Here is a 16,287-nt window from a genome sequence, read left to right as displayed (position 1 = left end):
GCTGGAATGTTGCTGGAGCATTTCGAAGCCCAAATGGCATAACTGAATAGGAATACAATCCCTTAGATGTTATAAAGGAAGCAATCTCCTGAGCACGGTCTGACAAAGGTACTTGCCAGTAACCTTTTAACAAATCAAGTTTACTGACAAACTTCGCAGAGCCCACTTGATCTACACAATCTTCCATTCTCGGAAGAGGAAACAGATCAGGTTTGGTGACGGCATTGATAACTTGGAGCTTATGTTCTAAATCTAAACGCGTCTGTTCAGTCTCCTGACGCAACTTTTCAACTGCTAGATCTTTCTGGAACTCCGCCTCAATCTTATACTTCTCATGCTGAATTTGTAACAGTAACAACTCTTTCCGCTGATCAAAACTCAAGCCTTCCATTGATATAGCCAACGGAGACGTAATTGAAACTGGTTCCCGCTCAATTAGCACACCTGTAGCGACTAAGTTACTCTTCACAATTGCCTTAACCTTATCCTTCGCAAATTGACCATTTACCTCCAGCTGATAATGCTCTGCTAACTTAAGCAGCTGATCCTTCGTACACTGGTCTAATATCTCCTCCGACAAAGAAGCAATAAAATCTTTAACTTCCACCGTCGGCATTATACAGCAGTGCGCAACGTTGAACAAAACAAACAAAATTAAGTGTCTGACTCCATGCACAAGCCCACCAAACTGAAAACCAAACAAAAACAATGCGTGTCCCGCTACCTACAAAGCCCCACAACCTACTTAAGCTGCGGCCTAGCTCTTCATGTAGCTACTGGCGGTGGGTAATTAAGTGCCAAAGCCCAGTAGGGAGAAAAAGCAACCAGAAACTGGCGACTCCTCTCACACTATGGAAACACTCCCGAGACAATTGCTCTAACCGCTTTCACTACAACACTACAGAAACCCCCCCGACAAAGTCCAAAGGGACAATGCCGCTTCACCTAACAAGGGACATTCATCGCTCATTTAACTGGAACCAGTGCAACAAGTCAAACACTTACCTTATTAAGCGTTGCGCACCGAGGCAGAGCTCCCAAACTTTACCTCAAACAAAACTGCGCCTCCTCAAACAATAGAGACTTCCCGTTTCATTAGCTCTACACCTGTAACCTGAGCTAAACGTGAGAGAATACCCACTACGAAGTGATGTACCTAATGACGACATGCCATTCACAAAATTGACCCGCAACACTTGCAGATCAAAAAAACTGCATCAAACAATTAAAAAAAACAAAAACAAACAGGTTCTAAATTTGACGAGCCCCCATTTGTCACGGCTTGGCTCAAACCATGACAAAGAGGAGGACACAGGGGTAAAGTTCAAATAATAATTAATTTATTATAATAACAAAATACAAGAAAAATCAACAAAGTAGAATGCGTGAACAATGAGCTCGTGCGTGTTACATACAAAAAAAGAAAAACAAAAGGAAAGAAAACAAAAGAAGCTCCCACAGGAAACGGGGAAAAAGTGGTTTTAAGGACGTGGCGACACCGGGCCCAGGTGTCGCCAATTCCCGGGATGGTCTGCAGCCACGCCTACAAGGAACACACATACACACACAAAGCAAAACAAACACAGACAAGGCCAGCAGACCATCACACAATCAATAACACATAGGCCTAACAGTACACAACATAATTGTATTGTTGAACACAGCTGGGTAATTTTGAAAAATCCAAGCACTCCATCCAAGCACTGATCCTCTCCCGCTTGGACTACTGCAACTCTCTCCTTGCTGGCCTTCCAGCGTCTGCCATCAGACCCCTGCAGCTCATCCAGAAAGCTGCATCTTGCCTGGTCTATAACATCCCTTGTTCTTCTCATGTCACCCCTCTGCTTGCCGACCTGCAATGGCTACCTATTGCAGCTCGCATCAAATTTTAGACATTGATACTGGCTTACCAGGCTCTCAAGGGGTTAGTGCCAGGATACCACCAGACTCTGTTCCGCCCATACACACCAGCCAGATCCCTACGCGCCACTACTAGTGGTCACATGGCCCTTCCTCCTCTCCACTCCTGCTCAGCACACTCAAGACTACTGTCTGTCCTGGTTCCCTGTTGGTGGAATGACCTTCCCACTGAGGTCAAAACTACCGACTCCCTGACCACCTTCAAGCGCAGACTGAAGACTCACCTCTTCAGGCTGCACCTCTCCTCTTCTTCCCTGCCCATGGTGTAACTGTGTTTCGGTCTTGATCAACCCAGGTTATGCTCAGTCTAGCCTGGGGTTAGCTGTTTTGAGTTCTTTACTTATACTTTATATGGTTGGTTTGTTTCCTTGACTGTTTGAGTATTGGGATTTCAAGAGCATATTACACTAGATATTGCTGTCACTTGTTCAGTTGGCACAATAACTTTCATGTCTAGAAGTTCAGCACTTTGTGTACCTGAATTTGCACTTTTTGTATCAAACAAAAACGACAAATCAAAATACAAAAAAAAACAAAAGTCAATTTTTTTAGACTGGCAAACAAATTATTCGTGTAATCGTGCAAAATATCAGTCTATTACTCTTCAGAAACCTTTTATTTTTGTTCTGCGTCTTTCTCAGTTTTGTTTGACGTAATTTATTTTGGTTGCGATTCCAGCTTTCTCGTTTGCGCTCCCTGACTTTTTGCTTGCAGTTTTGGCACAAACTTCACGTGTGGGTGGGCTGTCCAGGAATGCATTCCCATTGGCTAACTTGTGTTTGACTGACAGCTACGCTCAGCGATTCCCCCGGAGGCTGTTGCGGCCATTTCCTACTCGGATTTTGCCGGACTGTTTGACGAGTGACGAGTGTAATATCATAGTCGCCACTGAAGTCCACTCGATCCTTGTTTACCGTCAATGGATCGGTCACTCATCAAACAGTCCGCCAAAATCCGAGTAGGAAATGGCCGCAACAGCCTCCGGGGGAATCGCTGAGAGTAGCTGTTAGTCAAACACAAGTTACCCAATGGGAATGCATTCCTGGACAGCCCGCCCACACGTGAAGTTTGTGCCAAAACTGCAAGCAAAAAGTCAGAGAGTGCAAACGAGAAAGCTGGAATCGCAACCAAAATAAATTACGTCAAACAAAACTGAGAAAGATGCAGAACAAAAATAAAAGGTTTCTGAAGAGTAATAGACTGATATTTTGCACGATGACATGAATAATTTGTTTGCCAGTCTAAAAAAATTGACTTTTTTTTTTTGCATTTTGATTTGTCGTTTTTGTTTGATATTTCAAAAGTATTGTATGAACATTTTGGCACAAAATTGATTCCATAGGGATAAGAGCGTCTGCTAAATGCCAATGTAATGTAATATACAACCCCGATTCCAAAAAAGTTGGGACAAAGTACAAACTGTAAATAAAACGGAATGCAATGATGTGGAAGTTTCAAAATTCCATATTTTATTCAGAATAGAACAAATATGGCATATCAAATGTTTAAACTGAGAAAATGTATCATTTAAAGAGAAAAATTAGGTGATTTTAAATTTCATGACAACAACACATCTCAAAAAAGTTGGGACAAGGCCATGTTTACCACTGTGAGACATCCCCTTTTCTCTTTACAACAGTCTGTAAACGTCTGGGGACTGAGGAGACAAGTTGCTCAAGTTTAGGGATAGGAATGTTAACCCATTCTTGTCTAATGTAGGATTCTAGTTGCTCAACTGTCTTAGGTCTTTTTTGTCGTATCTTCCGTTTTATGATGCGCCAAATGTTTTCTATGGGTGAAAGATCTGGACTGCAGCCTGGCCAGTTCAGTACCCGGACCCTTCTTCTACGCAGCCACGATGCTGTAATTGATGCAGTATGTGGTTTGGCATTGTCATGTTGGAAAATGCAAGGTCTTCCCTGAAAGAGACGTCGTCTGGATGGGAGCATATGTTGCTCTAGAACCCGGATATACCTTTCAGCATTGATGGTGTCTTTCCAGATGTGTAAGCTGCCCATGCCACATGCACTAATGTAATCCCATACCATCAGAGATGCAGGCTTCTGAACTGAGCGCTGATAACAACTTGGGTCGTCTTTCTCCTCTTTAGTCCGAATGACACGGCGTCCCTGATTTCCATAAAGAACTTCAAATTTTGATTTGTCTGACCACAGAACAGTTTTCCACTTTGCCACAGTCCATTTTAAATGAGCCTTGGCCCAGAGAAGACGTCTGCGCTTCTGGATCATGTTTAAATACGGCTTCTTCTTTGAACTATAGAGTTTTAGCTGGCAACGGCGGATGGCACGGTGAATTGTGTTCACAGATAATGTTCTCTGGAAATATTCCTGAGCCCTTTTTGTGATTTCCAATACAGAAGCATGCCTCTATGTGATGCAGTGCTGTCTAAGGGCCCGAAGATCATGGGCACCCAGTATGGTTTTCCGGCCTTGACCCTTATGCACAGAGATTCTTCCAGATTCTCTGAATCTTTTGATGATATTATGCACTGTAGATGATGATATGTTCAAACTCTTTGCAATTTTACACTGTCAAACTCCTTTATGATATTGCTCCACTATTTGTCGGCGCAGAATTAGGGGGATTGGTGATCCTCTTCCCATCTTTACTTCTGAGAGCCACTGCCACTCCAAGATGCTCTTTTTATACCCAGTCATGTTAATGACCTATTGCCAATTGACCTAATGAGTTGCTATTTGGTCCTCCAGCTGTTCCTTTTTTGTACCTTTAACTTTTCCAGCCTCTTATTGCCCCTGTCCCAACTTTTTTGAGATGTGTTGCTGTCATGAAATTTCAAATGAGCCAATATTTGGCATGAAATTTCAAAATGTCTCACTTTCGACATTTGATATGTTGTCTATGTTTTATTGTGAATACAATATCAGTTATTGAGATTTGTAAATTATTGCATTCCGTTTTTATTTACAATTTGTACTTTGTACTTTGTGAGCTGCGCAGGGCCGGAGTGCGCACCCTCCAGAGGGCACTCGCTGTTCAGGGCGGAGTGATTTGGAGCGCAGGATGCCTGCGGAGCCGAGCGTATCCGTGTATTGGTGTTGCTGTGCGCACGCGAATCGTGTATTGGCGTTGCTGTGTGCACACGAATCGTTTTAAAAACGTTAATCTGATGATCCGCTGATACGGTCTAATGTAAACCCCACCTCAGGAACAAACACACAACAACAAGAAGAAGATGGCTGCGACTACGCGAGGAAATTGTGCCTTCTGTGTGTACAAATTAGTTTTATTAGTGTGCATAGTTTTATATAACTTAATTTTCTTATTGTGTGTGAACATTTTGAAAAGCATTTTTATATAATTTATATAACTTTTTATATTGTGTGTGAACATTTTGAAAAGCAGTCTTATCCCGTCTCGTCTCGTCTTCTTCCGCTTTATCCGGGACCGGGTCGCGGAGGCAGCAGTCTAAGCAGGGAAGCCCAAACATCCCTTTCCCCAGACACCTCGGCCAGTTCCTCGGGAAGAACACCAAGGCGTTCCCAGGCCAGCCGAGAGACATAGTCCCTCCAGCGTGTCCTGGGTCTTCCCCGGGGCCTCCTCCTGGGGGGACATGCCTGGAACACCTCACCAAAACCCCTATGGAGAAAAATCTGAGGACCGTGACGTTGCCCGGGATGACGCAGCCGGGGCCCCACCCTGGAGCCAGGCCCGGGGTTGGGGCTCGTATGTGAGCGCTTGGTGGCCGGGCCTTTGCCCATGGGGCCCGGCCGGGCTCAGCCCAAAGAGGTGACGTGGGCCCGACCTCCTGTGGGTTCACCACCCACAGAGGTAGCAGTAGGGGACTGGTGCAATGTGGATTGGGTGGCAGTCGAAGGCAGGGGCCTCGACGACCTGATCCCCGGACACAGCGGCTGGCAGTCTTATCCAATAAAAAAAATAAATTCAAGAAATGGTTCAGTTACTTGTTTATTTAAAAGAAAAGCTGTATACAAAAGTGAATGCAATGCAGTGGTTCATACAAAACAGCGAGAGTGCTGCTTGTTCTAGTCATGTGGTTGTGACGTCATCATAAACAAATCCGTTCTACTCATCCAGACGACTTTGCAATGGCGCTGTTGCCAGATTTTTCCACTCTGGAACCCGTTCTCAAAAAATATTGTTTTGGGGCACCCAAAACGCCGGTGCCGTGTGGACGCCAGGCCGAAATGATAAACAATTTTATCAGATTCACCTGAATCCGTTGCCATGTGGACAGCCTCTCTGTGTTACCCCTGTGATATACTGGCGACCAACCCAGGGTGTGCCATGCCTCTCACCCAAAGTCAATTGGGTTTGGCTCAACTTTTCACTGTGAGCCTGATGGATAACTGGTCCAGATAATGGATGGATGGTTTGAAGAACATGACAGAGAGTTCAAGGTGTTTGACTTGGCCTCCAAATTCCTCAGCTCTCAATCCAATTGATCACTGAGGCCTCACCTCCAAACAGGATTGCTGCTAACATCTTGGTGCCAGATACCACAGCACACTTTCAGAGATCTTGTGGAGTTCATGCCTCAATGGGTTAGAGCTGTCTGGGTGGCACAAGGGGGACCGACACAATACTAGGTAGCTGGTTTTAAAGTTATGAACGATCAATGTATATCAGTATGTCAAGAAATAAGAATCAATTAATACATCATAACAGCAGCCAAACTGTCTCTGCGGCCCTCTATCGGCTGGCTGTAAAACTCATTTATTTTATATTGTGCAACCCCAAATCAGAAAAAGTTGGGATGGCGTGTTGAAATTGAAATTAAAACCGAAAACAATGACTTGTAAATCATCTTTCACCTGCATTGCACTCAAAACAATACAACAGCACACAATTTGGTGTTTTACCTCATTAATTTTATTGTTTTTTTTCAAAATAAAGACATTTCAATTCTTGTAACACATTTACCGGTATGTCACATAAATGGCATTTAGCAGATGCTCTTACCCAGAGCAATATACAACATACTTAGAGCAGCCTGGGCAGCAGTTGGGGGTTAGATGCCTGGCTCAAGGGCAAGTCACCCATTCCTGCTGGTCCAGGGAATCAAACCAGCAAGGTTTCAGTCCCAAATCTGCTTCTCTAACCGTTAAGCCATAGCTTCCCCATTTAAAAAAAAAAAAGTTGGGAAGGTAAAGAATTTGCCACTTTATAATGTTGCCATTCCTTCTCACAACACTTTAAAGATGTTTAGGGACTGAAGACACCAAGTGATGAAGTATTTCAGGTGTTATTTTCTCCCATTCTTCCTGCAAGCTATGCAATAGTGTGGGGTTGTTGTTGTCATATTTTTCATTACAAAATTTGCCACACATTCTCTATTGGGGACAGATGAGACAGGCATCCTGTTCTTCTGCAGTCATTCCTTTGTAACATGTGCAGAATATGGTTCTCTATTATCTTTTTGAAATATCCCATCTTCGACTCATTTAATATCATGCTAGCTGAATGGAATATATCTGATATACCTCTCAAAGCCAGCCAATATTATTTCAATATTGAAGTTAGTGATTAATTTTTTTAATATATACAACCCCGATTCCAAAAAAGTTGGGACAAAGCACAAATTGTAAATAAAAACGGAATGCAATAATTTACAAATCTCAAAAACTGATATTGTATTCACAATAAAACATAGACAACATATCAAATGTCGAAAGTGAGACATTTTGAAATTTCATACCAAATACTGGCTCATTTGAAATTTCATGACAGCAACACATCTCAAAAAAGTTGGGACAGGGGCAATAAGAGGCTGGAAAAGTTAAAGGTACAAAAAAGGAACAGCTGGAGGACCAAATTACAACTCATTAGGTCAATTGGCAATAGGTCATTAACATGACTGGGTATAAAAAAAGCATCTTGGAGTGGCAGCGGCTCTCAGAAGTAAAGATGGGAAGAGGATCACCAATCCCCCTAATTCTGCGCCGACAAATAGTGGAGCAATATCAGAAAGGAGTTCGACAGTGTAAAATTGCAAAGAGTTTGAACATATCATCATCTACAGTGCATAATATCATCAAAAGATTCAGAGAATCTGGAAGAATCTCTGTGCGTAAGGGTCAAGGCCGGAAAACCATACTGGGTGCCCGTGATCTTCGGGCCCTTAGACGGCACTGCATCACATACAGGCATGCTTCTGTATTGGAAATCACAAAATGGGCTCAGGAATATTTCCAGAGAACATTATCTGTGAACACAATTCACCGTGCCATCCGCCGTTGCCAGCTAAAACTCTATAGTTCAAAGAAGAAGCCGTATTTAAACATGATCCAGAAGCGCAGACGTCTTCTCTGGGCCAAGGCTCATTTAAAATGGACTGTGGCAAAGTGGAAAACTGTTCTGTGGTCAGACAAATCAAAATTTGAAGTTCTTTATGGAAATCAGGGATGCCGTGTCATTCGGACTAAAGAGGAGAAGGACGACCCAAGTTGTTCTCAGCGCTCAGTTCAGAAGCCTGCATCTCTGATGGTATGGGGTTACATTAGTGCATGTGGCATGGGCAGCTTACACATCTGGAAAGACACCATCAATGCTGAAAGGTATATCCAGGTTCTAGAGCAACGTATGCTCCCATCCAGACGACGTCTCTTTCAGGGAAGACCTTGCATTTTCCAACATGACAATGCCAAACCACATACTGCATCAATTACAGCATCGTGGCTGCGTAGAAGAAGGGTCCGGGTACTGAACTGGCCAGGCTGCAGTCCAGATCTTTCACCCATAGAAAACATTTGGAGCATCATAAAACGGAAGATACGACAAAAAAGACCTAAGACAGTTGAGCAACTAGAATCCTACATTAGACAAGAATGGGTTAACATTCCTATCCCTAAACTTGAGCAACTTGTCTCCTCAGTCCCCAGACGTTTACAGACTGTTGTAAAGAGAAAAGGGGATGTCTCACAGTGGTAAACATGGCCTTGTCCCAACTTTTTTGAGATGTGTTGCTGTCATGAAACTTAAAATCACCTAATTTTTCTCTTTACATGATACATTTTCTCAGTTTAAACATTTGATATATCATCTATGTTCTATTCTGAAGAAAATATGGAATTTTGAAACTTCCACATCATTGCATTCCATTTTTATTTACAATTTGTACTTTGTCCCAACTTTTTTGGAATCGGGGTTGTATGTTTATTTCTGTAATATCTCAAAAAAAAAAAACGCAGGCCATTCTGTGGGTGGAAAGTTATTTAATTTGAGGGAATGCCCTAGCAAATAATGTGCATGAAATCACTCGCTTCACGCAGTCAAGCAGACAGAGGAAGTCCGTGTGCACATGGGCAGGTTTACCTTCTTCTTCTTCTTCTTCTTCTTTTGGGTTTTACGGCAGCTGGCATCCACAGTGTTGCATTACTGCAGGTTTACCTTGACTGTGCACTGACAGTTACATCATTCTGCCACTAAATGAACAGCTGATCACATCGATCAGCTCAGACTGCCAATATTTATTCTTAATATTTATTAGTTCCTGCGTTTCCTTTCCTTCGCAACATAACATCTTTTCTTCTCGCTTTCCATTACTGTAGTCAGTCTTTCACATTTCATTCGCACACTCACGTCCTCCATTTTTCTCTCCTGTTTCAAATTTGTATCCCACAATGCCTTGTGCGAACGGGGAAAGTCCACCACGTCATGCATGACATAGGATCTTGTATTGTGTCATGGGGAAGCAGGAAAAAATAGCAGAGAATTTAGCCATGCGGCCCTAAATTCATTAATCTAATAAAGCTAATAAAATTGGAAGTCTGTGATTCAAATTTTAGTAGCTTTCATTCCACTAAACAAAATAATTGGGTGTCAGGGAAAATTCTTTTTATGACCTACACTTGAAAAATCTGAAAGGCAGTCTATAGAAACAATAGACAGATTTGGAGACAACTGTCTCTTTTTTTTTTGAAGGAGAACACACAAGCAATGGTCTCCTTCAAAGCTATTAATACTCCGGCTCAGTCAGTACAGCCATCCAGCACACAATGTCTGACAGCATATTCACCATAAGACTTAAGGCACGAGGCAAAGTGCAATATTAGCACATAAAATGAGATCTAGTAAGTGCAGAGTGCCATATTGCATTGCATTAATAATAAATTGTTCTGATCAATCTGTCTTTAGCCCCTAACAGAAAGAACCCCCAAGGGCCAGTAATGACTTTAATGTAAATTATATTTGAAGTTGTTGCAGTCTGCTCTGATTTCAAGACTCAAAACATCAACATGTTTAGATAATGATATAGTGAGAAAGAGATTGTAGTCGACTTCAGGAGAGGTCACTCACAGCATCCCCCTCTGACCATCAACAGTGCTGCAGTGGAGAGGGTGAGCAGCACCAAATTCCTAGGGGTGCACATCACTGAGGACCTCTCCTGGTCCAACAACACTGCATCGCTGGCCAAGAAGGCTCAAACTCGCCTCTACTTCCTCCGCAAACTGAGGAGTGCACGAGTCCCACCCCCCATCATGTGCTCTTTCTACAGGGGCACCATTGAGAGTGTCCTCACTGGCTGCATCACTGCGTGGTACGGAGGCTGTACTGCCTCCTGCCAGAAGACTCTGCAACACATAATGAACACAGCCAGCGAGATCATCGGTCCCCCTCTGCCCTCCCTTATGGACATCCATCACTCCCGTCTCACCTGCAGAGCCATCAGCATCGCTGGTGACACCTCCCACCCTTCACACTCACTCTTCAGCCTCCTGCCCTCAGGGAAAAGGTACCGGAGCCTCTGGGCCTGCTTCACAGCTTCATCCACCAGGCTGCTGAACTCTGTCCACTACCTACCCCCTGCCCCTGGTCTGTAACACATTCATTCACACAAGAAACTCTATCTCATCCGTTTGCACATAACGCTACAATCATTTGCATTACTGTTGTATCTGCTGCTATTGGTCATTTGCACTACTGCTCATATACACCTCATAACCTACTCTTCTAAGCTCCTTCTCCATTACAGATATTGTACTGTATTTGCACTACTGCTATTTTGTACATTGTTTGATTTTAGAGTGTATTTTTACCTATCCATCCATCCATTATCTGTAGCCGCTTTATCCTGTCCTACAGGGTCGCAGGCAAGCTGGAACCTATCCCAGCAGACTGTGGGCGAGAAGCTGGGTATACCCTGGACAAGTCGCCAGGTCATCACGGGGCTGATACAGAGACAAACAACCATTCACACTCACATTCACACCTACGGTCAATTTAGAGCCACCAATTAGCCTAACCTGCATGTCTTTGGACTGTGGGGGAAACCGGAGCACCCGGAGGAAACCCACGTGGACACAGGGAGAACATGCAAATTCCACACAGAAAGGCCCTCGTCGGCTGCTGGGCTCGAACCCAGGACCTTCTTGCTGTGAGGCGACAGCGCTAACCACTACACCACTGTGCCGCCCTATATATATATGGGTCCGTCTCAGAAACTGGTCTCTCATTTGGGACATTATGGTCAAAAAATAAATTTTCTAATTTTACTATTTTTTTTGCATTTACCGAACACTCAATGTTTCTTTTGTCATGTTTAATAAGAATAAAGATAGCATCTTGCTTTATCTGACCTCCACTGTGGAAATTTTTTTTATTACAATTCAAATGCTTTTGTAAAATTGATTTACATATAAAATAACTCCAGCATGAAGAATTAAAGCCCCTCCTTCACAGATGAGTGAAAATATTGAATAAATTTCCTCTTTTTGATTGCTTGGGTTAAAAATGCCAAGTTATGACGACTGAATTGATTATTCACCTAAATATGAATAATATTATACATTTTGGGTATTTGATATGGCGAAATAGGACACAATGGAAAAATCAAGAACACACCGGAAAGATGAGAATAACGGCGCTGGTAAAAGAACAGCGACTGTACCGGCTGAAGGTCGCGCAAGCAACGGGACATCACTACCGCACCGGGCAGGGCAAAATGACTGGCCGTAGATTCTATCAAAAGTTCGATCTAAGTTGACCATGGTTGCAAAATATTGGCCAAAAATACGCAAATACTACAAAATATGAAAGTAAGATGAAAAAGAAACATTCTATTGCCTTATACTGCAAGACTAAAACAAAATAAAACTGTCAAAACTCACCTTTTCAGTGATAACGTCCGAACAGATCACCCGCGTAACAGAAAGACCGCAAATGGAAGCACGATCAACTTCTAACTGTTGGAGTGGAAAATTCCATTCTACACATGCAAATTGTTAATGTGTGTCCTTCCCCGCACACAAATAACACGCTATGGTAAATAATAGACCACAACTCATTTTATAGCTCAGAAATTCATACAAGACCAGCTACCATCGTAACATGTTCTGTAAGAAACATATTCTATACCTAACTTTCAGCTTTCGTTTTAAAAAACAAAATCGCAGATTTATAACTAAATTTTTATATGGCGTAGTGATTTTAAGTTACTACTTTTGGTGAGGTAGTGACCTTGACCCTGAGGCTTTCCGTTTAGATCAAAACACACGATCGTGTTGGTTTTGGGTCTGCGGAAAATGGAGTTACGACGGTGATCAAATATTTTGCATGATGTTTTATTACGGTTATGATTATTCTGTGAGCGCACCAATCCTTAGGTGTATAAAGTTACAACTTAAAATACAATTAGTGATAACTGTAGACTTTTCAGTGGACTACAACCTTTTTCAGGGAACACGGTGTAGTCAACCGTTTATCATGTCCCAGATCAAGCCGCCATTTTTCCACAAATTTGCAGAATTTTTGCCAAATTCTGAATAGTCACATCAAAGATTTAGTTTTATCTGTATTATTTCCAACATCAACATTCAAAACCATATAGTTTATTGATTGAGTATAGTACAGTACCCAGTTTCTGAGACAGACCCATATATATTGAAAAGAAAGAAAGCACTACTTTATTCATCACATACTTGTGAAATTTCCTCTCTACATTTAACCCATCTGAAGCAGTGAACACACACATGCATGCGCACACCCCCAGAGCAGTGGGCAGCCATGCTAACAGCGCCCAGGGAGCAGTTGGGAGTTAGGTGCCTCGCTCAAGGGCACCTCAGCCCAAGGCCATCCCATATTAACCTAACCTGCATGTCTTTGGATTGTGGGGGCACCCAGAGGAAACCCACGCGGACACGGTGAAAACATGCACAGAAAGGCCATTGCCGGCCGCTGGGTTTGAACCCAGAACCTTCTTGTTGTGAGGCGACCGTGCTAACCACTGCACCACCATGCCGCCCATTTATCTCATCTCATCTCATTATCTCTAGCCGCTTTATCCTGTTCTACAGGGTCGCAGGCAAGCTGGAGCCTATCCCAGCTGACTACGGGTGAAAGGCGGGGTACACCCTGGACAAGTCGCCAGGTCATCACAGGGCTGACACATAGACACAGACAACCATTCACACTCACATTCACATCTACGGTCAATTTAGAGTCACCAGTTAACCTAACCTGCATGTCTTTGGACTGTGGGGGAAACTGGAGCACCCGGAGGAAACCCACACGGACACGGGGAGAACATGCAAACTCCGCACAGAAAGGCCCTCGCCGGCCATGGGGCTCGAACCCGGACCTTCTTGCTGTGAGGTGACAGCGCTAACAACTACACCACCGTGCCGCCCTGCCGCCCATTTATATTGTTCATCTCATCTCATTATTTCTAGCCGCTTTATCCTGTCCTACAGGGTCACAGGCAAGCTGGAGCCTATCCCAGCTGACTACGGGCGAAAGGCGGGGTACACCCTGGACAAGTCGCCAGGTCATCACAGGGCTGACACATAGACACAGACAACCATTCACACTCACATTCACACCTACGGTCAATTTAGAGTCACCAGTTAACCTAACCTGCATGTCTTTGGACTGTGGGGGAAACCGGAGCACCCGGAGGAAACCCACGCGGACACGGGGAGAACATGCAAACTCCACACAGAAAGGCCCTCGCCGGCCCCGGGGCTCGAACCCAGACCTTCTTGCTGTGAGGCGACAGCGCTAACCACTACACCACCGTGAGAGAAAAACGGCATTTCAAGTCTCCTATATGTCCTGGATATATAGTTAATTCACAATATTTAAAAAAAAATTTAAATCTTTGAATTTATTCGATATGAACTTTAAAACCAAAAGTATCAATATATGATTCTGGAAAGGGCGAGTTTAGATATCTAGCATCCAACATGCAAAAACATCACATTCATAACACAAGCGTTACTTAATAATATAGGCCAAAAGAAATTATTTTAAAATCGGCCATCTTGTATTTGTGTCCAGGTCTCTCATGGAGACGCACACAAAACGAAGCTCCGCCTACTGACATTGCTAATTGGTTGATTTGGCGCACTGAGCTTTTTTATTGGCTGGTTGTAGCGCGTCAAGTTCATTCGATTACAGCAGCGCCAAACTACTGACTGAGGTTCAGTGCTGGAATATTGATTTCTGTTCATGGCCGATGTGCGGGGCTTTTCAGCGGAGTTCTGCTGAGGAACCGTGTTTCAGGTGAGCAGGGCGGCTGGTTTGTTTATCACAGTGTCAGAGGCGAGAGCTGGATGTTGTGCTTGAGCGTCACAGAATAATGACGCCTCAGACTCCAGAAATGAGGCTTTTCTTAGTTTGTTAGCCGGCTAGCTAACTACAGTTTAGCTAGTTTGTTGAGCCAGTGCGTCGTCCTTTCGGGCTTATAGTGCGCTGTTCGGGTTATTTTAGATGTTAATGTGGACTGAATGTAAATGTAGTGTGTGTGTGTGTGTGTGTGTGTTTTTCAAGTTCAGAAAATGTCGCTGTGGCGCTGCGTAGTCGACAAACAAAAGGTTAGCCATGATGCTAATGCTAATGGCGACAGTGTTTGTGGCGTTGCTAAGAGTAAACGCGCTCTGCTGGGAGTTGAAGACTTTGTGAAGACAAGTCGGTTTCGTCCAAAAGCTTCAACAAAGGACCGCATATTCCAACGCACTCCAGACTCCACTACAAGTGAGGCAACCTTTTTAATCACTTTATATATGTAAAGGAAGCAGAAGTCGAAAAATAAGTGCAACAGAATCGCAAATAAGGGTTCAGGGTACGCAAGCTAAAAATCACATTTAACACTTATTATCTTTAATATCAAAAGGCTTGACTAAATAAACTTGGTTGTTTATTGTAGCCCTGTGATAGCTCTATTTACCATGCAAAAAAATATTTGGTGATAACGTTATTTTTGGTGAATGTATGGCAATATGTGTCATATTTAGCAAAATTCCTCGTGTCATTTAGAAAAAGTGCTTTTTTGACCACAGGTAGCTCCAAAAGTTATGCACTTACATCATTCTTTATACCATAAAACACATTTGGTTCCATATCATTGGAAACATAGTTAAGTTTTAATGTTGAATGCCAGTAAGTTTTCAGACTATTTTGATCAAATTAGTATGTAATTGTGTCAAAAAAAGTCCTCTCCGAGACAGCTAATTTTTCATTATAAAATAACATATCTAAAATGATTATTTTCATCCTAAAATGTGGCCAAGATATTGGGACATAAATATTAGAGACAACTAACACAAAGCTTACAGCCTTCTATTTAAAAGCACTATGGAAGTAGTGGATTTCCAATAAAATATTGTCGTTTTTACCCCACAGCGTCCTCGTGTAAACGGGCCCTGAGTGATTTTTGAATCTCATTCCACGCAGCTGAGGCACAATAACTAAAAGCAGTTTTACCAAATTCTGTCTTCATTTTGGGAACATTTAAAAGAATGTAGCTACTTGAGCGTAGATTATACCCTTGATTGTTAAAAGATCATACTGGTCGGGGCTTGTTAAAAAAGATCCCCAATTAGGGCCCGTTTACACGAGGACGCTGTCGGGTAAAAACGGCTAAATATTTTATCAGAAGTGCCTTTCGTCTACACGGGGACGGCGTTTCCGAGGCTGAAAAACGGAAAAAATGGAAAACGCCTTCCAGAGTGGATAAGTTAAAAACAGCCGCTGTTGCATATCCGTCTAAACTACCCAATACGCGAAACTCTGCTCGGATCTGCTCACATCAGGTATGGAGTTTGTCATACATATGTCATATACTGTACATGCCAGCCCGGGAAGTAAGAGAGTAAGTAAAAAAGTAAGAGCATGTCTGATTACATCGATCCAACGGACCTTCAAGCTGCTCTGGCAGCTTTAGTAAACGTCCAGGAGTCCTTCGAACATCTATACCGAATCTGCACATATACCGTTAATGAACAGAGGCGGGTATAGTATGCTCTTACTTTTTTATTGCGTTCTTACTTGCCATAGGCAGAGTAGTCAAAGCTTTCGCGGCGCAGATGTGCAGATCAGAGAAGACGGAAGACGTTGCGCATGTGTACAGACATAGCGGAGGTCTTTCAC

General features: G+C 43.1%; 1 protein-coding gene across 5 annotated transcripts in view; it reads left to right on the top strand.

The window, feature by feature from the left end:
- The first annotated feature begins 14,330 nt into the window (after positions 1 to 14,330).
- pask (PAS domain containing serine/threonine kinase) overlaps positions 14,331 to 16,287 on the top strand; it is a 74,697-nt gene continuing 72,740 nt past the window's right edge. For 3 of the 5 annotated variants that reach the window (XM_060906061.1, XM_060906059.1, XM_060906063.1), the window contains exons 1-2: positions 14,331 to 14,421; positions 14,689 to 14,892. In XM_060906061.1, the coding sequence (XP_060762044.1) occupies positions 14,697 to 14,892 (196 nt within the window). In that variant the 5' untranslated portion in view covers positions 14,331 to 14,421; positions 14,689 to 14,696. The remainder of the gene's footprint in view (positions 14,422 to 14,688; positions 14,893 to 16,287) is intronic. The other 2 variants (XM_060906060.1, XM_060906062.1) reach the window with 2 other exon arrangements.

Source organism: Neoarius graeffei, chromosome 23, assembly GCF_027579695.1.
Source record: "Neoarius graeffei isolate fNeoGra1 chromosome 23, fNeoGra1.pri, whole genome shotgun sequence".
Lineage (NCBI taxonomy): Eukaryota > Metazoa > Chordata > Actinopteri > Siluriformes > Ariidae > Neoarius > Neoarius graeffei.
The sequence above is the reverse complement of the archived record's forward strand: the minus strand, read 5'-3'. Positions and strand labels throughout refer to the sequence as shown.